The sequence below is a fragment of the Hypanus sabinus genome, chromosome 1, assembly GCF_030144855.1.
Source record: "Hypanus sabinus isolate sHypSab1 chromosome 1, sHypSab1.hap1, whole genome shotgun sequence".
NCBI lineage: Eukaryota > Metazoa > Chordata > Chondrichthyes > Myliobatiformes > Dasyatidae > Hypanus > Hypanus sabinus.
This window is the reverse complement of record NC_082706.1, coordinates 19,676,311-19,701,107: the sequence shown is the minus strand read 5'-3', so window position 1 is coordinate 19,701,107 and position 24,797 is coordinate 19,676,311. Positions and strand designations below refer to the sequence as shown.

Sequence of the window (24,797 nt, the reverse complement as noted above, 5' to 3'; positions counted from 1 at the left end):
AGGACACCAGGACTACCTGAGCCAATTCCATTTTGCTATATTTGGCCCTCCTCCTCCATGTCGCTCCTATCCACACATCTGTCCAATTCTCCTGTAACCATTCCCTCTAGCAGTCTGTTCCATATACCCACCACCCTCAGTGTGAGAAAGTTTTCCCTTTGGTCCCTTTTAAATCTTTCCCCCTCACTCCCTGGTGTTGGACTCCCCACTTCTGAAGAAAAAGACTGTGACCATTCAATTTATCTGTGACTCTTAAAATTTTATAAACCTCTACGAAGTCACTCAGTTTCTGACATTTATGGAAAAGCAGCCCCAGCCTACCCATTAGCTCCTTTATCACTCAGCCCCGCAGTGCTGGTATCGTCCTTTCTGCACCATTTCCAGAGTAATAGCATCCTTCTCTAGTTAGGTGACTGGAACTGCATGCAATATCATTGCCCTGAGATCCTACGGAAAAGCTAAGGGTGGCATAGGAGCAGAGCAGAAGTGACCCAGCTTCAAATCCTACCGCTATCTGTCAGGGGTTTGTACGCTCTCTCCATGACCACAAGGGTTTCCCTTGGGTGCTTTGTTTCCTCCCATGTTCCAAAGACGTATGGGTTAGTAGGTTAATTGGTGTAATTAGGTAGCACAGGCTCATTGGGCCGGAAGGCCTATTACTGTGCTGTATCTCCAAGTAAATTAGGTAGTATTCCAAGTGCAGCACAGAAACAGGCCCTTTGGCCCATCTAGTCCATTCCAACCCATTTAAACTACCTACTGTCATTGGCCTGCACCAGGACCATAGCGCTCCATACCCCTAATATCCTTGTACTATTCAAGCTTCTGTTAAATGGTGAAATTGAACTCACATGTACCACTTGCGTTGGCAGTTCGTTCCACACTCTCACGACACTCTGAGTGAAGGCTTCCCTCATGTTCCCCGTAAACTTTATAACTTTCACCCATGACCTCTAGTTGTAGTCCCACCCACCCTCAGCTGAAAAGGCCTGCTTGGTTTTACCTTCTCCATACCCCTCATGATATCCCAACTCTTGTACTCAGTGCACTGTCTGACATAGGTAAGCATGCTATATGCCTTTTCATCAGATTATCTACCTGTATTGCCACTTTAGTGAACTTTTTTACTTGTACTGCAACATCTCTCTGTTCTCCAACAACCTTCAGGACTTGGCATTAACTGCGTAAGACCTGCCCTGTTTAATTTACCAACACTTCACACTTCTCTGAATTAAATCCCGGCTGCCATCTTTGGCCTATTTTCCCAGTTGTTCTAGATCCTGCTGCGCTTTTCCGTCTTCACCGTCCGTTGTACCTCCAATTTTGATGTCATCCACTAACTTCCTAACCCTGCCAACTATTTTCCCCATCACTCATATAGATGATGAATGACAGTGGACCCAGCACCAATTCCTGCAGCACACTGCTGGCCATAGGCTTCCAACCTCCACCATCACCCTCAAATTCATACTACCCAGCCAACTTTGTATCCAACTGCCTTGCCCAATTCCCTCTGGATCCCATGTAGTCTGATCTTCCGGACTAGCCTACCTTGCCAGAACAGCTGGGGATATGGAAGAGGTAACTTGAATTTTTTTTTGTATGGACATACAGTGAGGAATAGGCCCTTCCAGTCCTTCAAACAGTTGGACCTTGCAGAGCATTGCAATTGGTTGCATCACCATCTGGTAGGGAGGGGCTACGGCGCAGGATCGTACGAGGATTGTAGTCTCAACCATTTCCATCACAGACACAAGCTTCCTCATTATGAGGACATTTTTCAAAGACAGTGCCTCAGGAAGGTACCCTCAGCACTCTGAATATTCCCTCCTCTCATTAATAGTATCAGGGAGTAGGTACAGGAACACACAGTGTTTCAGGAACAGCTTCTTCCTCTCTTCCATCAGGTTACTGAATGGTCCATGAATCCATGAACGCTACCTCGCTATTCCTGTTTCACATTATGTACTTTTTATCCCCGCACTGCTCCGCTGCCAGAGACAAGAAAATCCACAACTGCTGTCAACGCCAATAAACCTGTTTCTGATTCTGACTCCTGCCAATTTTTTTTTGGATGCAGCGTAGAAGACATCCTAACCAGATGCACCACAGCTAGGTATGACAACATCTCTGCCCAAGACCACAAGAAATTTCAGAATTATGAATACAGCCCAGTTCATCAAAGAAACCATCCTTCCCTCCACTGTCTACACTTCCTGCTGCCTCAGGAAAGGATCCAACTTAAGGACAGATCCCTACTCTACCCAGTGGGAGAGAGGAGAGAAGAGAGAATGACTAGGGCAGTAGGGGTCCTTGATTATGTTAAATGTTTTCTGAGGCAGTGGATAGAGCTCAATCCGACTCTTATCAGACTCTTTATCTGACCTCTCATATCCTAAAAGATAAACCTGTGTCATGTTGAACTGTTGGGATGAACAGTGGTTTCTGGTGGACCCGAGATTGTGGTCTCTTTGGGGGCTTTGCTATTGCTTGTATGTTGGGTGGTGGGGAGCTGATGCTTTTGCTGAGGGAGGGGGAGGGTGGCTTTGGGGTTCTAACATTTTTCTGTTATTCATTCAATGGGATTTTCTTCTTCTGTTTCATGGATGTCTGTGAAGAGTAAGAAATTCAGGTTGTATACTGTACACATTCTGTGTTATTAAATTGAACCATTGACACAGTGAACTGTTGATCTCCAAGCCACCTCATCAAGGCCCTTGCATGTTATTATTCTCACTGCAGGAAATGGGCAATCAGCATTTCCTGTCCAGATGAAGGGTGTTGACCTGAAACATTGACTGGCCATCTCCTTCTACTGATGCTGCCTGGCCCATTGAGTTCCTCCAGCATCTTACTTGTTGCTCCAGATTGCAGAGAAAACACTAAAAGTGTTCTTTCTCTGTCCACTTTCCTAGGAAATTCCCTGCTCCTGAACCCATCGATGCAGCAAGACTTAACGGTGAGCAGGACCTATAGCGGACCGATCTGTTTCCAGGAACCAATGGACAAGGAACTCATGACCCAGTCGCCCCTCTTTGACTCTCTGCCGGGGATCAAGGTTAAAGTGCAAAGCTCATTAATGGTTTCCCTCGGGGTTGCAGACGGAGTGGAGTATCAGGGACGGGTGCCATCCCGGACTTACCCGCGCAACAGCCGGGTTGTTGACAAAATGCACGCGAGAAGCAATGCATCGAGCTCTCAGCACCTCCCTGGTGCTTTCCCGAGGGCCGACGACAGGACGAGCAGTATTTTTGGGTGCCTTGGAGGCTGCCTGGTGGGACCATCCAAAGGTGAGTGGTCAGAAACGTACAAGCTAGTTCAAGATGTCCTTCATAACATGAACTTCAATGTCTTGTTTGGAAGGAAGAGAACCTGGTGTTCGTCATAGAGTCTGTCGTACAGCACAGGAACAGATCCTTCAACCTACATCTGAGCTGACCGTCAACCACCCAATTACATAAATCCTCCTTTGATCCCATTTTTTATTCTTCCCACATAATCAGAACTTTAAAAAAAAATATTTTGGCAGGTATGTGGGTAGAGAATGCTTAGAAGGATATGGGCCAAAAGCAGGCAAATGGGAATAGCTGGGTAAACATCTTGGTCAACATGAATTAGTTGGGCTGAAGGGCCTCGTTCAGTGCTGTATCTCCCTGACTCTAATTCATCCCAGGTTCTATTCCTCTATTACACACCAGTGGCCGATGAATCAGTCAGCTTGCACGCCTTTGGGATGAAGGAGAAATACGGAGTTCCGGGAGGAAACCTTTGCGGTCACAGGGAGAACATGCATATTCCTCATTGACAGCACATAAGGTCACGATTGTACCTTGCTCCCCGGTGCTGTGAGACAGTGGCATTGGTAGCACCTTTTGTTTGAAACCTTTTCAGACCAAGTCTGAAGAGTTTTCCCATGTACCACGTTAAGCAAAAAAATGATGCTTAAAAATATTGTCTACAGAACACAGAGGAGAGCAGCAGAGGGACAGGCTCTCTGACCCATGATGACTGTGCCAACTCTGACGCCAATCTAAACTGATCCGATCTGCCTGTATATAATCTATATATGGAAATAATTTGGACAATGTGTAGCTTGGGTGGTTGATGGCTGGATTGAGTCGTTCTCCGATCTTGGCAATTTACTTGCAATCGTTTTATCACCATACGAGGAGAAATCATCAGTGCGCTGCTGATTGTGGAGTGTCCTCTAAATGCCTGGCCTTTATATACTTAGCAAACAACTGAATGGTCATCACTTTGATGTAGGGAGGAAATCTTGTCCCTACATCATAATTGGGTTTCCGTAATGATGACCAATCAGCGGATTGTGGAGCACACTCCACAATCAACAGCACACTGACAATACCTCCTCATATGGTGACGAAACTTCTGCATGCAAGTGGCCAAGATTGGAGAACAACTCTACCCAACCATAGTCGATATACTGCATCACCATTGCCTGCCTGTCTAAATGCCTATTAAATGTTGTTATCATATCCGCTTCCAGCACCTCCACTCACTGTGTGTTCCAGGCACCTACCAGTCTCTGTATAAAATAAATTTGCCTCATTGCTCTTTTTTAAACTTTCCCTTTCTCGCGAATGACTGAAATAAGTGGAGTGCACAATGGATCAGTTCTTGACTTCAATTATTTACTATCCATGTAATTGAACAGTTTTGGGTCCCTCATCCTAGAAGAGATGTGCTGGCATTGGAGAGGGTCTAGAGGAGGTTCACAAGGATGATTCCAGGAATGAAGGGGTTATCATACGAGGAACATTTGATGGCTCGGGGTCAGTACTTGCTGGAATTCAGAAGACTGAGGGGTGGGGGGGGGGGGGGTGTTTCACTGAAAACTTTCGAAAGTTGAAAGGCCCAGACAGAGTAGATGTGGAAAAGATGTTTCGCATGGTGGGAGAATCTAGGACAAGATGACACAGATTCAGGATAGAGGGCACCCTTTCAAAACAGAGATGTGGAGAAATTTCTTTAGCCAAAGGGTGGTGAACTTGCAGAATTTGTTGCCACGTGCAGCTGTGGAGGCCAGGTCGTTGGGTGTATTTAAGGCAGAGATTGATAGTTTCTTGATTGGACATGGCATCAAAGGTTACGGGGAGAATTCCAGAAACTGGGGTTGAGGAGGAGATAGAGAAAAAAAAGATCAGCCGTGATTGAATGGCGGAGTAGACTCGATGTGCCAGACGGCCTAATTCTGCTTCTATGTCTTATGGTCTTAATTATTGAGATACAATACAGAGTAGGCACTTCTGGCCATTTGAGCCATGCCGCCCAGCAATCCCCCCATTTAACCCTAGCCTAATCACAGGACAATTTACAATGACCAATTGACCTACCAACCAGTACGTCTTTGGACACTGGGTGGAACCGAAGCACCTGGAGGAAACCTATGTGGTCACTTGGAGAATGTACAAATTGCCTATAAAAAGAGGAAAAAACAAACAGATTTCTCCAATTCTAGGTAACTAAAAGCAAATCACTTTGTCTTTTTGTCTGTATTAATGATCCGGATCATTACAACCTGCAGGCACACTTTCAAGTTCGACAACTCATGTTTTCAGTATTACTTATTTTTGTGTAATTTTGCACATAGTTCTTTGTACATCTCTGTTCACGAATAGTTTTTTTTATAAATTCTATTGTGGCTCTTTATTTTCTGTAAATGCCTACAAGAAAATGAATCTCTAAGTAGTATATGTTAAAATGTATGTACTTTGATAATACATTTACTTTGACTTTGACATTAGATAAGGAGCAAAGCGTAAGGTGTCCAAGTTTGCAGATGATATGTAAATGTTTGGGAGGGAATGCGGAGTTGAGGATACCTGGACCCTACAAGAGGATATAGATAGGTTAAGTTAGCGGGCATTTAATTGGCCAGTGGTGTTTAATGTAGGAAAGTATAAGGTTATAAAGTTCTGGATGAGGGATTGAAACCCATGTAAATGGAGAGAAACTTCAAGTGAGTGGAGTACAAAGGAATCCAGCTATTCTTGTGCATGAAACACAAATGGTAAGCATACAGTTGGAGCAACTAGTTAAGAAGACAGTGCCATTTTAGTCTTTAGTGCTATGGATTGGAAGTTAGAAGTAGGAAAGTATTGCAACAATTGAGTTAGTGCGAACGCATTTGGAATACCATGCGTAGTTTTAGATTCTTTGCTTCAGAAAGAATTTAATGATTTAAAGACTGGCTTTACTTGTCACACGTACATTGCAACTTCGAGTAAAATGCATTGTTTGCATCAACAGCCAGCACAGTCCAAGGATGTACTGGGGGCAACTCACAAGTGTCGGTGTGCTTCCGGCGTCAACATAGCACGCCCACAGCTTACTAACCCTAACCTCTACGTCTTCGGAACGTGAGAGGAAGCTGTAGCATCTAGAGGAAACCCGCACAGTCACGGGGAGAACGCACAAACTCCTTACGGACAGAGCGGGAATTGAACCCCAGGTGCTGGCACTGTAATAGTGTTATGCTATTTGCAAGCTATCAATACTCACATTGGAGAGAGAGTAGAGTAGCAGCTAGCATAACCAGAGGAGGTTTAATTAACAGCAGTATTTAAATGACTAGTATATGGATAGAAAATGTTTAGAGCAGGGATTCTCAACCTGGGGTCCATGGACCCCTTTCTTGATGGTATTGGTCCATGGCATAAAAAGTTTGTGGATCCCTTGTTTAGAGGGATGTGGGTCAAATATGGACAAATGTGACGACCTTGTTTGGGCATCTCAGTTGGCATGATTGAGAGGGCTGAAGGGCCTGTTTCTATGCTGTGTTACTCGACGGCTTTACTAGGCTGATTCCAATGTTGGAAGAGTCGTCCTGTCACAACCAGCCAAAAATATTAGGCCAGTGTTCTTTAGAGTTATGAAGGATGTAGGGTAGGCATATTGAAGAATAGAAGACACTGAGGAGGTTCCTCATAGTAGATGTTGAAATGTTTTCACTACTGACAGAATCTTAAACAATGTAAAACTAAAGGGACACTTCTTTAAAAACATGCCAGAATCCTTCTCACAGAGGTTGGTGAATCTCTGGAATTTCTTACCATTGTGAAGTTGCAGAGGCTAGATATTTACAGGTATTTGAAGAGGAGTTGGATAATTTTTTGATGGATCATGGAAGCAAGGCCTGTTTGGAACGCACACCGATGAGGAGTTGAGGCCGGGGGAAGGTCAGCCATGATCAAATTGAATTGTGGGTATGTTTGAGGGGCGGGTAGCCTATTCCTGCTCTGATCTCCTTGTGTTCTTGTGTAACCATCTTAATTACTTGCCCAGTCCAATTCCATCACTCAGCCATTGTTAAAATCAGGCCATTGTTATCAAGGTAAAGTGTTCTTCAGATGTTCGGTTAGAAGACGAAAGACACAGACAGAGGTTAACCTACTATAAAGTGATGGGCTCTATGTGCTGAACATCTCCGCCCACCACACCCAACCCCATTCCTTGACAATGAATCTTAAAATTGGACTTGGAATCGTTGCTGAGGGATTAGTTCTCATCAAACGCCATCTGGTCCTCTGTAATTATGTGGAAGGGAAATGATTTGGTTTCGCTAGTTGATGAGAGACCTGTGCATTTGTAATTAGAGAAGAAAGATGGAGTCCTTTATCTTCTAATTTTAGAATGCTGTGTCTGGTAGCCACTGGATTTATTCATCTCTGGGAAATTTATTCTCCAAATCAAATTCCCAAAAATCTTTAAAAATAGTGTTAACAATTTAATGGATGTGCTTACTGACCTCTGCAGGAGTTTAGTTGGCAGGCATCACAAGTTCAGAATTTTTGCCTTTCTTCTCAAAGCTACCACCGGACACCACGTTCCTGTAGTTGTGTCTCACTCCACATCTTTCAGGGATCTCTGCACTCCTCCAACCCTCTATTCCACACTAACTTTCTTCCATTCTCAATTCTCCTTTCACGCTCCACCTTCCCCCTCTCTTTGACCAAGATGATCGTACTTGTCCCAGGTGACTTCTTGAATGTCCATTTCAAACTGTATTTGATAGCTTTCCTGTACAATTCCAAGGGGGGGGGGTCTATATGTCTATATCAATGGAAGTTGTTGTTCTGCTACTTTGGCTAACAATGCCAACACTTGGCAGCTAATGTATCGGGTAGTTTTGAACTTTGTGACTTTCATCAGGTGATGACGCTTAATAGATTTATTTTACTTGATGTTCATTGATCATTACCAGAAACAGAATATCTTAAACCACAGAACATTGGAGTAGAATTAGGCCATCCTGCTCTTGAGTCTGCCCTGACACTGGACTGCGTTCTCAACCCCAGTCTCCTGCTTTCTTCTCATAACATCTGACACCCTTACTAATCAAGAACTTATCTACCTCTACTTTAAATACACCCAATGTCTTGGGAACCACTATTGGAATCACTCTTTTCACGTTTACTATATCTAGGTATCTAGGCCTTTCAATATTCAGTAGGTTTTAACAGAAATCCCTCCTGTCCTTCTAAATTCCAGTGAGACACACCCAGAGCCATTAAATGTTCCTCAAACATTAACCCTTTCATTCCTGAGATCATTCTTGTAAAGCTCTTCTTGGCGCTTTCCAATTCCAACACATCCTTTCTTAGATAAGTGGTCTAAAGCTGCTCACAGTACTCCAAGTGCAGTCTGACCAATGCATTATAAAGCCAAACATGAGGAAATCTGCAGATGCTGGGAATTCCAGCAACACACACAGAATGCTGGTGGAATGCAGCAGGCCAGGCAGCATCTATAGGGAGAGGCGCTGTCAACGTTTCGGGCCGAGACCCTTCATCAGGACTGGTTACCAGTGGCGACCAGTCCTGACAAAGGGTCTCGGCCCAAAACGTCGACAGCTGGGGGCAGCCCACAAGTGTCAGTACACATTCTGGCACGAACATAGTGTGCCCACCATGTTCCCAGAACAACACAGAAGTCCCTACAAAGGACTACGAGAGAGGATCATAGGGGTCACCCTATCATTAATCAGGAGCACTGCATACGCAGGGTCCTTAGTGTTATCAAGGATCCCACCCATTCATCCGTCCAGTTATGGCTTTGACCTTCTGCCATCAGGCAGGAGGTTCTGAGGCAGTACTCCTGTAATCCAGCTACTCGGAGGCTGACGCAGTCAGATATATTTGAGGCCAAGAGTTCTGGGCTGCTGCCTGGGCAGATCGGTTGTCCTCAGTCAGTCAGGCATCGATATGGTGTTTCCAGAGGAGTCCGGAATCACCAGGTTGTGCAAAGAGGGGTGAATCAGGTTAAAACAGGACAAGAGTGGTCAGGATGGGAAACATTTTCTTCCCTCAGGCCATCAGGCTTCAGAACTCACTGCTGCATCACATTCAAAGTGTCACCAGATAATTTGTACTGTACCCTGCAAGATTTAATTTATGAACTTCACTTTGTTTATCTATGTGTAATTCATTTGTAGATTTAATTCTTACTTTCTTACGTTATATGTGTGTTATGTGTACGTCTGTGTGTTTTACACCCTGATCTGGAGAAATGCTGTCTCGTTTGCAGATATAAATGCATACAGTTAAATGACAATAAACTTGACTTGATTTGAACAACTCAACAAAACAACAACAGCAAAACAAACTGCATTCCTCCCTCCTGCCCCACCCATGCACACATACAGTCCTCCAACCCCAGGGCAGTCCTCTGGGCCTCCATCCTCCAGTCTTCAGGACAGAGGTGAAGAGGAAGATCTTTAGCCCCGGGGTGGTGGATCTGTGGAATTCATTGCCATGGACGGTTGTGGAAGCCAAGTCATTGGGCGTATTTAAAGTGGAATTTGATAGGTTGTTGATTAATAAAGCAGAGGAATGGGTTTGAGATGGATAATGAACCAGCCTTAGTGGAATGGGGGACAGACTCGATGAGATCAATGGCCTAATTCTGGCCCTATGTTTCATACTCTAGCCCAGGGGAGTGACCACTGTGCATTTTTTGACACAGTACTCACAGCTGCTGTGGTACACTGGTGGGAGGGAGAGGTGAATCCTTGAACTGGGTCCACAACCCAGAAAACACCAGTAAGGTGGGTGAGCTTTGAATTAGTTGTTAACAGGCTTAAACACTGTTGGCAAGGGCAGCAGGAGACCTCCCACCCTCCTCAGAAGGCGGTGAAGGTTTGTTCTCTGTTATCATGACAAGTTCATCTGTAATCTCAGCCAGACCTGACAACCTAAGTTATCCGGGCAGCTTCGCAATGTAATTCGAATGCACGACCTCCTCATCTGTATGGGGACGGTGCATTCATCTGCAGAAAGCTGACTTCACCTAACTTGATGCATACAAATGCTCTGCATGTAAACGTAACCTTGTGTTTATGCTCCCTTTAGTTCTCTGTTCCATTCCCACTTGAGTTTGTTGTCCTTGGCCCGGTGAGGCCTAACACTTCATCTTTGAACCAAGCTCATCAGAATGTTCTAGTGTCAAGATCGTGATTAATGACCGCAGATAATGATTCCACTTCTGCAACTCAGTCCTCCTCTGGACCCAGCTTTTCTTCCTTTGCATTACCCTCCTCCTTTTCACACTCCATTTGTCATCTCAACTGGAGTTACCTCGAGATTTCTCCTCCACATCTGTGACATACGAAGGATTCAGTCATGGAACAATATTTTTTAGTGTCGAGCACCAGAAAATCAATTTTTCTAACCAGATTGGAATGTGGCTACTGTGACTTTCAGCTTAAATCACACCACTGTAGAAATTCGATTGACTAATAAGAGGTGGCAGGGTGGAGATACATCTCTATCAAAGGAGGTTGTAAGGTGCTCCTTCCCTCCACTAGCCTGCAGGTCACCCTTAGACAAGGTGTAGCACCTACTTAGCCCCCCGATCAGGGTCACATAAAGCCATAGGAGCAGGTGGTGGACAGTCGTATGAGCAGCCGGTGCATATCACAAGTCCTGGTTATGCAACCACTGACACCAGGTAGACAATTTCTGGAGAGTATTAATAATGGCTGGGGTTACCCGGCTTGTAAAGACACTGCCCAGAAGAAGGCAATGGCAAACCACTTCTGTAGATAAAATCGCCAAGAACAATCATTGTTGTGCAGACCATGATCGCCCACATCATACGAGATGTCACAAAATGATGATAAATATGAGGGGGCATAATTTTAAGGTGATTGGAGAAAAGTATGGGGGGAAGTTAGAGGTAAGTTATTTAAATAGAGAGTAGGGAGTGCATGGGACACCATGTCAGGGATGGTGGTAGAGGCAGATATATTGGGGGCATTTAAGAAACTTTTAGTCAGGCACGTGGATGATAGATAAATGGGATTGATGTAGGAAGGAAAGGTTAAAATGGGTTAAAAGGTCAGCATTATATAGTGAGTCAAAGGACCTGTACTATTCTATGTTCTACAATACTGTGTAAAAGTCTTAGACACATCCATATAGGTAGCAGCCCCAAGACGTTAGCACAATACTGTATTTGTCAATGCGGAGTGGAGAGCGAGTTTGTAAATCTGGCAGAAACAAAGGATGCTGGAAATAGTGATGATGGAGTGCCACTGGAGGGGTGGGACACATGGCAGAGAAGGAGTGCCAAGGTGGGCATGTTGGTTAAGGGTGCAGATAAACCCAGCCCTGAGACGCCAGGCACGGTCATTTGATTCCAAACAAATGGTTTATTAATCATTACAGAGTGTTTCTCCGATGCTTCGTGTTCCCTCCCCTCCCCCTTCCACTTTTTCCAATCATGATAACTCCTCTCCCTGTCCCCTTCCCACTCTCAGTCCACAATAGAGGCCCATATCAGAATCAGGCTTATCATCACTCACATATGTCATGAAATTTGTGTTTTGTTGTGGCAGCAATACATAAAATTACTACAGTACTCTGTAAGAGTCTAGCTATAGATACTGTATGTGCCTAACACTTCTGCACAGTTTCTGGTGAGATTAATTCAAGACCACCTCCCACTTATCAGAATGTTTGTTATTGCTTAATCTTCATTTCTGGGATCCAGCATCAACAGCAAAGCAACATTTTAGAAATAGCTTCTTTGCCTCCACCATCGAATTTTTCACTGCTCCATGAACGTTATCGTTAACTCATCTTTTCAATTATTTACTTATTTTTATTGAAACTCATAGTGAGTTTATAATGTATTGCACTGTTCTGCTGTCACAAAGCAACAAAACGCATGACAACACACAAAATGCAACAAGAACTCAGCAGGTCGCACAGCACTTATTAAAAGACTAAGCAATTGACATTTTGGGCCAAGACCTTTCTTCATATGTACAGTGCCTGTAAAAGTATTCATCCCCCCCCCCCCCCTTTGGAAGTTTTCATGTTTTATTGTTTTACACAGTGAATTTAATTTGGATTTCATTGACACTAACAGAAAAAGACTCCTCCGTGTCAAAGTGAAGACAGATGTCTACAAAGTGATCGAAATTAATTACAAATATAAGACACAAAATAACTGATTGCATAAGTATTCACCTCTTCAAGTCAGTACTTAGTAGATGCACCTTTGGCAGCAATTGGAGCCTTCAGTCTGTGTGGATAGGTCTCTATCAGCTTCGCACATCTGAACACTGCAATTTTCCCTATTCTTCTTTACAAAACTGCTCAAAATTTGTCAGACTACACGGGAATTGTGAGTGAACAGCCCTTTTCAAGTCCAGCCACAAATTCTCAATTGGATTGAGGTCTGGACTCAGACTTGGCCTCTCCAGGACATTAACCCTGTTGTTTTTAAGTCACTCCTGCATGGCTTTGGCTTTATGCCTAGCGTCATTGTCTTGCTGGAAAGCAAATCTTCTCCCACCCAAGTCGCAGTTCTCTTGCAGACTGTATCAGGTTTTCCTCCAGGATTTCCCTGAATTTTGCTGCATTCATTTTACCCTCTACCTTCGCAAGCCTTCCAGGGCCTGCTGCAGTGAAGCATCCCCACAGCTTGATGCAGCCACCACTACGTGACACTGCTTATGCCACTGGGTCAGTTAAGTTCCTGATCAATGATGAATCACAGTTATTATCACTGACATAAGTTGCGAAATTTGTTATTTTGTGACAGCAGTATGGTGCAAGGCATTAAAAAATTACTCTTAAATTAGAATGCAAAATAAATAAACAGATAGTGCAAAAACAGAAAAGTGAGCTAGCATTCATGGTTTCATTGTCCATTAAGAAATCGGATGGCAGAGGGGAAGAAATTGGTCTTAAAATGTGAAATGTGCATCTTCAAGCTCCTGTACCTTCTCCCCTGATGGTAGTAATGAGAAAAGGGGATGTCCTGGACGGTGAGGGTCCTCAATGAGAAATGCGACCTCCTTGAGGCCCTGTCTTTTGAAAATATCCTCAATGGTGAGGAGGCTTGCTCCCATGATGGAACTGGCTGAGACTGTAACACTCTGCAGTCTCTTTTGATCCTGTGCATTGAAGTCTCTGTTCCAAGTGGCAATGCAACCATACTCACCTCCACAGTACGTATGTAGAAATTTGCTAACTCTTCGGTGGCATATCAAATCCCCTCAAACACCTAATGAGGTATGCCTTCTTTATCATTACATTAATAAGATGTGCCCAAGATAGATCTCCTAAGATGTTGACACCCAGGAGTTTGAAACTGATCACCCTTTCCACCACTGATCCCTCACTGAGGACCACTGTGTGTCCCTTTGACACAGAAAGAAATTCTTCAGCCCATCTAGTCCACGCTGAACCACTTAAACTGCCTTCTCCCATCGACGTGCACTGGGACCATAGCTCTCCTACCATCTACGTACCTATCTAAACTTCTCTTAAATGTTGAAATCAAGCTCGCATCCATCACTTGCGCACTCCACACTCTTGTGACCCTCTGAATGAAGAAGCTTCCTCTCATATTCCTCTTAAACTTTTCACCTTTCATCCATAATCCATGGCCACTAGCTGTAGTGCCAGTCAACCTCTGCGGAAAAAAACCTGTTAGCATTTACCCTATCTATACTCCCTGTAATTGTGTTGTTACAAAAATCACCCCTTGTAATAATGATCAGTGAGGCACAGAGAATCTGTATTTACTGACAAGTAACTTTTATTGTTTCATCTAAAAAGCACATGGGATTTCAAACTATCTACCTGTGTGAAACCTACTGGAACGCGTGACACTCTATGAACAGTCAGTGAAGAGAAAAGGTATTACCCGGGAAAGGAGTCTGCTGGCCAGGTGTTCCTCGTGGTCCCGATCTCCACCTGGCCAAAGGGGTCCTCCTTATCCACGATGGTTGGTCTCTGGCTGCTGGAGAATTATCGCCCTGCATATTTGGAGCTACTAAGTCTTGTACTGTTCCTCATCAATTCAACTGTTGGATCTCCATTCCATTGGCTCAAGGTCACCTGACCTACCTGGGTCACCTTCTTACTGGTCATTGTACAGGGCTACAACCAATATTGTTTCATGGCTCTTCCCACCCTGGCCTTGTGTATTTGTGTCTTTACACTCTGACTGGTCCAAACCAGTTAAATGAGGCAACCCAGACAGAGTCTAATGAGATTACCAGTTGTTTCTTTGGTAGGTCTGGCATTTTATATAACAAGTAGCTACTCCTCTGAGAATGGTTTCAGATCTAGCAGGTCATTATCTGAAGTTCCATGTGTCCACATTCAGTTGCTCTGATTAGATTGTCCCAGAGTCAAGAATCAGTTCAGGCTACATCCACTCTAGACCGGATCATTTTGGAAACGCTGGTTTCGCGTAAAAATGATAGGCGTCCACACTATGCGTTTTTGAAAACATCTCTATCCACGTTGAAACGGAGAATCTCCTCCTACTGGGCATGCGCAGGACACATCTACGGAAAACAAGCAACATGTTTGGTGTCGAATCTCGCTTTAAAAGTGCACGTTTCTGTAGTTACAGACTAGAAAAATATTATGAACCAGAGACGATTAGGGAGCTTAAGGTAAAAGAACCCTTAGGAGACAGTGGTCACAATAAGATTGAGTTCAACTTGAAATCTAATAGGGAGAAAGTAAAATCTGGTGTAACAGTATTTCAGTTGAGTAAAGGAAATTACAGTGGGATGAGAGAAGAGTTGGTCAAAGTAAGTTGGAAGGAGATGCTGGCAGGGATGAAAGCAGAGCAGCAGTGGCCTGAGTTTCTCAGAAAAATGAAGAAGGTGCAGGATAGATGTATTCCAAAAATGAAGAAAAACTCAAATGTCAAAATAGTACAACCGTGGCTGACAAGGGAAGTCAAAGATAATGTAAAAGCAAAAGAGAGGAAATACAACAAAGCAAAAAATATTGGGAAAACAGAGGATTGGGAAGCTCTTAAAACTCTTCAGAGAGCAAAGAAAAGATTCATTACGAGGGAAAAGATGAAATATGAAGGCAAGCTAGCAAACAATATCAAAGTGGAAAGTAAAACATTTTTGAAATACATGAAAAATAAAAGAGAGATGAGAGTAGATATAGGACCACTACAAAATGAGGACAGAGAAATAATAATGAGGGTCAAGAAGATGGCAGATGAACTAAATGAGTATTTTGGATCATTCTTCACTGTGGAAGACACTGTGCCAGCTGTTGAAGGGTGTGAGGGAAGACAAGTGGGTGCCGTTACTATTACAAGAGAGGAGAAGCTCAAAAAGCTGAATGACCTAAGTCACCCAGACCAAATGAACTGCACCTTAGAGTTCTGAAAGAGGTAGTGGTAGAGATTGTGGAGGCAATAGTCATGATCGTTCAAAAATCATTGGACTCTGGTATGGTGCCAGAGGACTGGAAAATTGCAAATGTCACTCCACTCTTTAAGAAAAGAGGAAGGCAGCAGAAAGAAAAGTTAGTCTGACCTCAGTGGTTGGGAAGATGTTGGAGTCAATTTCAAAGGATAAGGTTATAGAGTACATAGTGACACGGGACAAGATGGGAGAAAGTTAGCATCGTTTCCTTAAGGGAAAATCTTACTTGACAAACCTGTTGGAATTCCTTGAGGAGGGTCGGCGTTGGGACCCATTCTTTTTATGCTGTAGATCAATGATTTAGATGATAGAATAGGTGGCTTTGTTGCTAATTTGCAGATAATACAAAGATTGGTAGAGGAACAGGTAGTGTTATGAAAACAGGTAGGATGCAGAAGGACTTGGACAGATTAGGAGAATGGGCAAGAGACTGACAAATGAAATACAATGTTGGAAAACACATAGTCATGCACTTTGGAAGTAGAAATAAATGTGCAGACTTTTTTCTAATGGGGAGGAAATCCAAAAATCAGAGATGCAAAGGGACTTGGGAGTCCTTGTGCAGAACACCCTAAAAGTTAACTTGCAGGTAGAGTCGGTGGTGAGGAAGGCAAATACAATGTAAGCATTCATTTCAAGAGGTCTAGAATACAAGAGCAGGGATCTGGCTTTATAAGGCACTGGTGAAGCCTCATCTTGAGTATTGTGAACAGCTTTGGGGTCCTCAATTAAGAAAAGATGTGCTGGCATTGGAGAGGGTTCAGAGGAGGTTTACAAGGATGATTCTGGGAATGAAAGGGTTATGATACAAGGAATGTTTGTTAGTTCTGGGTCTGTAGTCGCTAGAATTTAGAGGAATGGTGGGGGGGGGGGGGAATGTAATTGAAATGTTTCAAATGTTGAAAGGTCTAGACAGAGTAGATGTGGAAAGGATGTTTCCCATGTTGGGAGAGTCTAGGACAAGAGGGCACAGCCTTAGGATAGAGGGGCATCTATTTAAAACAGATGCAAAGAACTTTCTTTAGCCAGACGGTGCAGAATTTGTGGAATTTATTACCACAGGCAGCTGTGGAGGCCACGTCATTGGGTGTATTTAAGGCAGATCTTGATAGGTTCTTGATTGGACATGGCATCAAAGGTTACGGGGAGAAGACTGGGGAGTGTGGCTGAGTAGGGGAAAAAAGGATCAGTCATGATTAAATGGCAAAGCAGACTTGATGGGCCAAATGGCCTAATTCTGCTTCTATGTCTTATGGTCTAAGATACAGTGAAAAAATTTTATTTGTAAACCGTCCTGTCAGATCATGCCAGCACTGATGAGCTGACTTAAACTCAACATATTGATGCAGCTATAAAGAAGGCAAGAGAGCAGCTATATGTCAAAAGGGGTTTGAGGAGATTTGGTATGTCACCTAAAACACTTACACATTTCTTCAGGTGTACCGTGGAGATCATTCTAACTGGCTGCATCACCACCTGGTATGGGGAGGCTGCCGCACAGGATCGAAGTAAGCTGTAGAGAGTTGTAAAATCAGTCAGCTGCATCATGGGCGCTAGCCTCCAGAGTATCCAAGACACCTTCAAGCAGCGATGCCTCAAAAAGGTGACGTCCATCATTAGGGAGCATCATCATGCAGGATATGTCCTCTTCTCATTGTTACCATCAGGAAGGAGGTACAGAAGCCTGAAGACATACCCTCAATGATTCAGGAACAGCTTTTTCCCCTCTGCCATCTGATTTCTGGATGGACTTTGAACCCATGAACACTACCTCACTACTCTCTTATTCCTGTATTTTTGCACTACTTAATTAATTCAACCATTTTATATACAGATACTTACTGCCATTGATGTTTTTTTTTCTATAGTTATGTATTGCACTGTATTACTGCTGTAAAGTTAACAAATTTCACGAGATATGCCGGTGATATTAAACCTGATTCTGATTCTGATCTATAAGTACACTGATGTAATGGAAAGAAAACTATGCAGAATATAGTATTGTGTCTACAGAGAATGAATTAAATGATCTTTATTGTCATTACACATAGATACAATGAAACTCTGTTTGGCTTCCTCTCAAGCAATTAAATAAAGCGGTAGATAAACACAAGACAGTGATAGAAAAACAGTATTAAATAGATAAGTAGCAGAAAATAAGTTGCAGCAACACCAGAATATCACAGTAATGCACAAAGTGTTGTTAGTGCAAGTTTTTGAGTCCTTGTGTGTGCTCACAGTTTCAGTCATTGTTCTGTGGGAGTGGTGTGATGGAGGCCACAGCTCTGGGGGAAGCTGTTCCTCAGTCTATTTGTTCTGGCTTTTAGTGTCCTGAACCTTTTGCTGGATGGCAGCGGGTCAAACATGGAGTGGCCGGGGTGTGCGGTGTCTCTGGTTATGCTGATTGCTTTAGAAAGTACAGTAGATGTAAATTAAAAAGGGGCAAAAGCCACAATGAGGTAAATTGGAAGTCAATAGTTCATCTTTCACATATAAGCGGTCCATTCAAAAGACTAGTAACATAACTGCAGAATGGAGGCTGTCCTTGTGCCTAGTGGTACATGATTTCAAAGCTTTTGTAGCTCCTGCTCAACAGGCGTGGGGAGAGGAGTGAACGACTGGTGTTTGAGGGGTCCTTGATTATGCTAGCTGCCTTCCCACAGCAGTGGGAAGTGTAAACAGCGTCAATGGAGGGAAGACAGGTTGGTGTGATGGACTGAGCTGTGTTCACGACTCTCTAGAATTTCTCATAATCTTGGGCAGAGCAGTTCCCATTACCAAGCTGTGATATCAACAGTAAGTGGTTAGATTCTTCCTTGTTTTTATGTTCTTTGCAATAACCCTTTCTAAAGTAAGTGCTTTTGTCAAATGAATTCTAACTAGAACCATCAATTCACAGAGTGAAACTTTGCTATTAGGATGGACACAATTTCTTTTTGTGCCTTTTAAGGCCTGATCATTACAGCTGAGAAAGCACTTTGTTGCCTGATTGGAAATAGTGATATTTAAGGTTGGAGAACTTTGATGGGAATGTGCATTTGAGTAACATTGCGCCTTGGGTAAATTCATCAAAACTGTCTTGTAATGTAAATTCAGCCTTGACTTTTAGGACGCACATAAAATGGGAAAAATAATTTATTGAATCTGAATGAAATTTCTGGAATGGAAAAAAACGGCTGAAATATATGCAGCAATGGTTGTGCTGTGTATTAGTAGTGAAGACAATATTGTTTGTGCACAGGGAGTTAGAAGTAAACTCTCAGGTCAGAAATTTGCTTTTTCAGTGATATGTTCGTTAAAGTGAAGGATATTGGTGATGGAGAAATGATAAATCTCCAGTTCAGGCACCCGCCATCAAGCCCTCCTTCCGAGACTAAACCACGAAACACTCTGAGGTGGCGAGAGCATAGGTTAGCCACAGAGTGAAGTTCTCCCATTACTGTTCCACCGACCACTCTCAGGGAATGTACAATAGTGTTTTGAAATGGTGTAAATATCCCTCAAAACCACCTCATCAAATACGTCGTGGGTTTGGTATTGCCTAAAGCCCCCTTTCTCTGCTCTTATGAAAGACCATACATCATTTCAATAAAGCACGAGATTTATCACCAGTTTCCTTGTGAATTAATACCCCACAATATCACCAATGTATGTTCATAATTCTTTTGTGGTTGTAAGATCTTTCTGTGTATAAATTGATTGCCTCGTTTTACTAGTGACTGCATATCTGAAATGCTTCTCCATCTGGAAAGAGCTTCAGAACAACATAAGAGCATAGGCTATTGGAATAGAATGAGGCCATTCAGCCCATCGAGTCTGCATCGCCATTTCATCATGGCTGATCCAGTTTTTCTCTGCCCCAGTCTCCTGCCTTCTCCCCGTATCCCTTCATGCCCTGACTCATCAAGAATCTAGCAACCTCTGATTTAAATATACCCAACGATTTGGCATCCACAGCTGTCTGTGATGACAAATTCCACAGATTCACCACTCTCTGGCTAACGAAATTCCTCCTCATCTCCATTCTAAAAGGACGCCCCTCTGTGTCCTCTGCCCTTAGACTTTCCCAACATAGGAAGTATGAGGGTGTAAACGATGCTGTAAAATGGAAGGTTTCTATTATATTTATCACAGGTAGAGGTTTGGATAGGTACATGGACATTGGGATATGAAAGGCTGTGGTCCTGGTGCAGGTTGATGGGAGTAGGCAGCATGCACTAGATGGGCTGAAAGGCCTGTTTCTGAACTGTACTTCTCTAGGACACTATGTACATATTGAAACATTCAGTGAAATGCACCATTTGCATCAACGACCCCAGCGCAGTCCGAGGATGTACTGTGGGCAGCCCGCAAGTCTCACCAACATAGCAGAATAGGGATCAGGTTTAATACCACCAGCATATATTGTGAAATTTCTTCACTTGGTGGCAGCAGTACAATGCAATGTGTGCCCACAGTTTGCTAGTCAGACTACCTTGGAAATGTGGGGGGGGAGGCTAGAGCAGCCAGAGGGTTGTGGGGGAGAACATACGAACTCCTTACAGGCAGCGCTGGGAACTGAACACCGTTCACAGGCGCTGTACAACATTACGCTAACCTCTATGCTGCCGTGTCACCCTACCACATTCCCGTGCCACCCTTTCACACTATTTAGACCCTTCTATGAAGTGCCAGATTGCCTGAAGTCAGGTGGTACCTAAAAGCCATTTCACTGAGCTTGAGATCGAGCAAGAACAGAAGAAATTTTTATTCACCATCGAACTCCTGGAAATGCTCTGGAGCCTCAAGGCTCCCCCAGTAATACGGGGATATGAGAAAAGTTGCAAGTTTCTTTTTGCACTTGTTATGAGCCTGAACTCGATGGGATAAAAGTACCAACCTTCCATTTGCTTATACCCTCCCTCTGCGTCCAATAATGTGAAATTATCAATGTATTTCACTGCCAGTTATCAGCCATTAAAGTAATCTGATTGAATGTATTATGCACTCTTTGTAGTACAAGTGCACTGCATTAATGACTCCTTGTCCATTATTCTGTTTGTAGCCCGTACTTGATTAAATTGCCTATTTTATTAATCTCCCTGGCTAATCTGTTGTATTAGGTCTACTGTGTGACCATCTGGTCCAAGCCTCCTGCTCCTCTTAGTGATTCAGTGCCGAGCAGCGACTCTTCATCTTTTGCAGATTTCTTATTCTGCAGCTTTTAACTGAAGGGTTTTATTATTATGAAATGTGAGCTTCAATGGCTCATAATATTATTATGCATATTAAAATGGCATCTCTCCCACAATACTGTGATAGGTAATAATGAAAAAAAGTTGTACCTTTCCGAAGGAACAGATTTTAATATCACAGAATGCTCATTAAAATTATTAGGCCCATTAGCAATTTCTCCCTCTGTGAACCAACCATAAAGATTAGCTTTATTTATCATATGTACATCAAAACATACAGTGAAGTGTGTCATTTGCGTCAAAACAAATCAACGAGGATTGTGCTGGGCAAGCCGCGAGTGTTGTCGCACATGTTGGCATCAACGTAGCATGCTCAGAACTCTCTAATCCTAACCTATATGTCTTTGGAATGTGGGAGGAAACCAGATCGCCAGGAGGAAATTTTAAAATTGTACAAGGCATTGGTGAGGCCAAATATGGAGTATTGTGTACAGTTCTGGTCACCGAATTAAAGGAAGGATGTCAACAAAATAGAGAGAGTACAGAGGAGATTTACTAGAATGTTACCTGGGTTTCAGCACCTAACTTACAGGGAAAGGTTGAACAAGTTAGGTCTTTATTCTTTGGAGTGTAGAAGGTTGAGGGGGGACTTGATAGAGGTATTTAAAATTATGTGGGGGATACATAGAGTTGACATGGATAGGCTTTTTCCTTTGAGAGTAGGGAAGATTCAAACAAGAGGACATGAGTTGAGAGATCGGGGGTAAAAGTTTAAGGGTAAAACGAGGGGGAATTTCTTTACTCAGAGAGTGGTAGCTGTGTGGAATGAGCTTCCAGTAGAAGTGGTAGAGGCAGGTTCGGTATTGTCATTTAAAGTAAAATTGGATAGGTATATGGACAGGAAAGAAATGGGAGGTTATGGGCTGGAGTGCGAGCCAGTGGGACTAGGCGAGAGTAAGCGTTCGGCACGGACTTAAAGGGCCAAGATGGCCTGTTTCCGTGTTGTAATTGTGCTATGGTTATATGGAAACCCACACAGTCGGGGTATTTATAGACTCAGGAACTGAGTCACAATAATTGGCTAAGGCGATGTGCTAACCATGATGCTACCGTGCTGCCCTCTGCTTTATGTTAACTTGTGTAATGAAAATAAACCAAAATAGTTTGAGGAAGGATTTGGGGAATTCAGCAGATTCCATTTAATTGGGCCATCATTTAATCGGGCAGCTGCTTATTTGAGACTACTCTTAAAGGACAAAAGCGAATCAAGAGAAAAGCCGGGATTCCCTTTGTTTATTTGAAACACAATGCCACTTAATTGTGACAGGAGACTGCTGCCGACCAGTTTCCAACTAGTGTCAGTCACGTGCACTTGTGTGTCTGTCAGACACTATACCATGCTTGATGCAATTTCTAATGTGTGTGCTTGTGTTGAAAAAACAGTGATTTTTGTCACAAATAGATGGCAAGGAATGAGCAGTAAGACAATTCAGAACTGTTTTGCTCACTGTGGCTTCAAGCATTCAGGCTTAGAAATGCCTGAAACGGCCAAGAGTGAAAATGAAACAATTTCACTATTTCAGCAACTTTGAAAATACAAAGACTTTGAAGGTATTGACAATCATCTTGAATGTTACAATGAACATGAAGTTTTGGAAGATATAACCAACGAAAGCATTGAATGAAGACAATCTATTATCTGCACGAGGTGTCTGCATTGATTTTGTTCATTTATATTTAATCAAAAGAACATGGCAGCATACACTGGATGAATTGCTCTGTTGATAACTATTAGGAACTAATACACAGCTTTATAGTACTGTTGTATTGGTAATGCTCTAATTTGTCTGCATTGCATTTAAATACATAATTTATTAGTTAAACATAAAGTAAGAACATAAGAAATAGGAGCAGGAGTAGGCCATCTGGCCCATCGAGCCTTCTCCACCGTTCAATAAGATCATGGCTGATCTGACAATGGACACATCTCCACCTACCTGCCTTTTCCCCATAGCCCTTAATTCCCCTACTACGAAAAAATCTATTGAACCTTGTCAAATATATTTACTGAGGTAGCTTCCACTGCTTCATTGAGCAGAGAATTTCACAGATTCACCACTCTTTGGGGAAAGCAGTTTCGCCTCATATCCGTCCTAAATTTACCCCCTGAATCTTCAGGCTCTGTTCCCTAGTTCTATAGCCTGTCTTTTTTATACCATTCTAACTATTTCTATGAAATTTCAGCTAATTGGGTAAGAGCTTAATTGGGCCAAAATATACGGGTCCCAAAGTGGCCCAATTAACCAGAATCCACTGATTTTCCTTAGTTGCTGGCACTAGACAGGCGTCCATAAATACACTGCCTGTCCTACTGCACATTTGGGTCCATTAAGACTGAGAATGGAGGGCATAATGTCCTGGTTAAGATTTTTACTGCTATGTTGTAGGTATTTCATTTTAGCAGTTCTGTAAAAGCAGTATGTTCTGCATTTTGCATGATTGGGTTTTGAGCCAAAGTTAAGGAACTATAACGTTCAGCTTAGGAATGTTGTGTCAGCCAATCAGGAAGGTGGAATTGGGAGAAGTTCTGGAGAAAGCTAGGCAGAGAGAGATTTGTAACAAAGGCTGGTGGGGTTCATGGTCTCTCTGGCCGGAGTTGCAGAGAGGACAGAAGGGAAAACGCCGAAGGATCCTGTGGGAAGGAGCGTCCCTTTTGCACATGGTGCTTTTTGCAGATGAATAGCTCCAAGGAGGAAGAGCCAATACTCCCGAGAAAGAACCCATTTGTTTAAGATAGATTTTGAGCAAAGTTCAGACTGTAGCGTGCTTTCATGCAAACCATGGGTCCAGCTTGAGTAAAAAGACAACTTCAACGTGAGCTTCAATGAACTGCTCATCTAGACTGGTTTTAACTGCAATAGACCCTTTTATGTTTTTCCATTTTTCTTTTTCCTACTAAATGTTCAATAAAACTGAAATCTGTAAATATACTTTCTTTATAATTTTATGCGGTGTACGATCTGATATTTCTTGTTAAATGACAATTGTGTATGGGCAGTATTTACACCACATTCACTCAAATTGAAGATTCTGTAATCGGCATTCCTGTTTGGTTGAGCCCAATTCATACCAGCCCTAGATGCCTATGGTTTATGAAAGGTGGCCTTCCCACTGTTTCATCCCCTGGCTGTTAGCAGGGCCAGCAATGAGCCAAGTTTCCATATGAGCCCATTGAAGGGGCTTCAAGGGCACAATAATTGGCAGCCAATTAGCCAATCTGAAGCACATTTAAGGCTAATGACTAGTTTTGGTGCTCTCTGATCTTGTAAGTGCTTCTTGTATTTTCTGCTGTTGTTTTAGATTTGCAGCACCTGCAGTGTTTTTCTCCAACCAAAGTCTTACTCCTTGCCTTTTGTTTCTTGGAGCGATTGTTACAAAATTAGATGGATAACTGTACACAGTTTTTCAGACTAGGGAAAGGGCAATGGTTTAAGGTGAGAGGGGAAAGATTTAAAAGAGAACTGAGGGGCAGCTTCTTCATGCAGATGGTGGTATGTATATAGAAGGAGTTGCCAGAGAGAGTAGTTAGGTACAGTAGGTACAATGACAACATTTTTTTAAAAAACACCTGGATAAGTACAGTACTGTTCAAAGGCCTAAGGCACATATACACAGTTGGGGTGCCTAAGACTTTTGCACAGTACTATATTTATCAATGTTCATTGGAGAGCGACTTTGTTGACCTAGTGGGAACAAAGGATGTTGGGAATATTGAGGGAGGAACACCACAGGAGGTGTATGGGTCAAGTGGGAGAGAAGTATCAGGGACAGGAGGTGGCATGGGTGTAGGCACCCCAGCCCTGAAACACCAGGCAAGGTTATTCGATTCTGAGCAATTGGTT

General features: G+C 43.0%; 1 protein-coding gene across 4 annotated transcripts in view; it reads left to right on the top strand.

Annotated features, from left to right (window-relative positions):
* LOC132391741 (netrin receptor UNC5D-like) overlaps positions 1–24,797 on the top strand; it is a 775,452-nt gene that overhangs the window by 601,787 nt on the left and 148,868 nt on the right. For all 4 annotated transcript variants that reach the window (XM_059965319.1, XM_059965334.1, XM_059965310.1 and 1 more), the window contains one exon: positions 2,916–3,290. In XM_059965319.1, the coding sequence (XP_059821302.1) occupies positions 2,916–3,290 (375 nt within the window). The remainder of the gene's footprint in view (positions 1–2,915; positions 3,291–24,797) is intronic.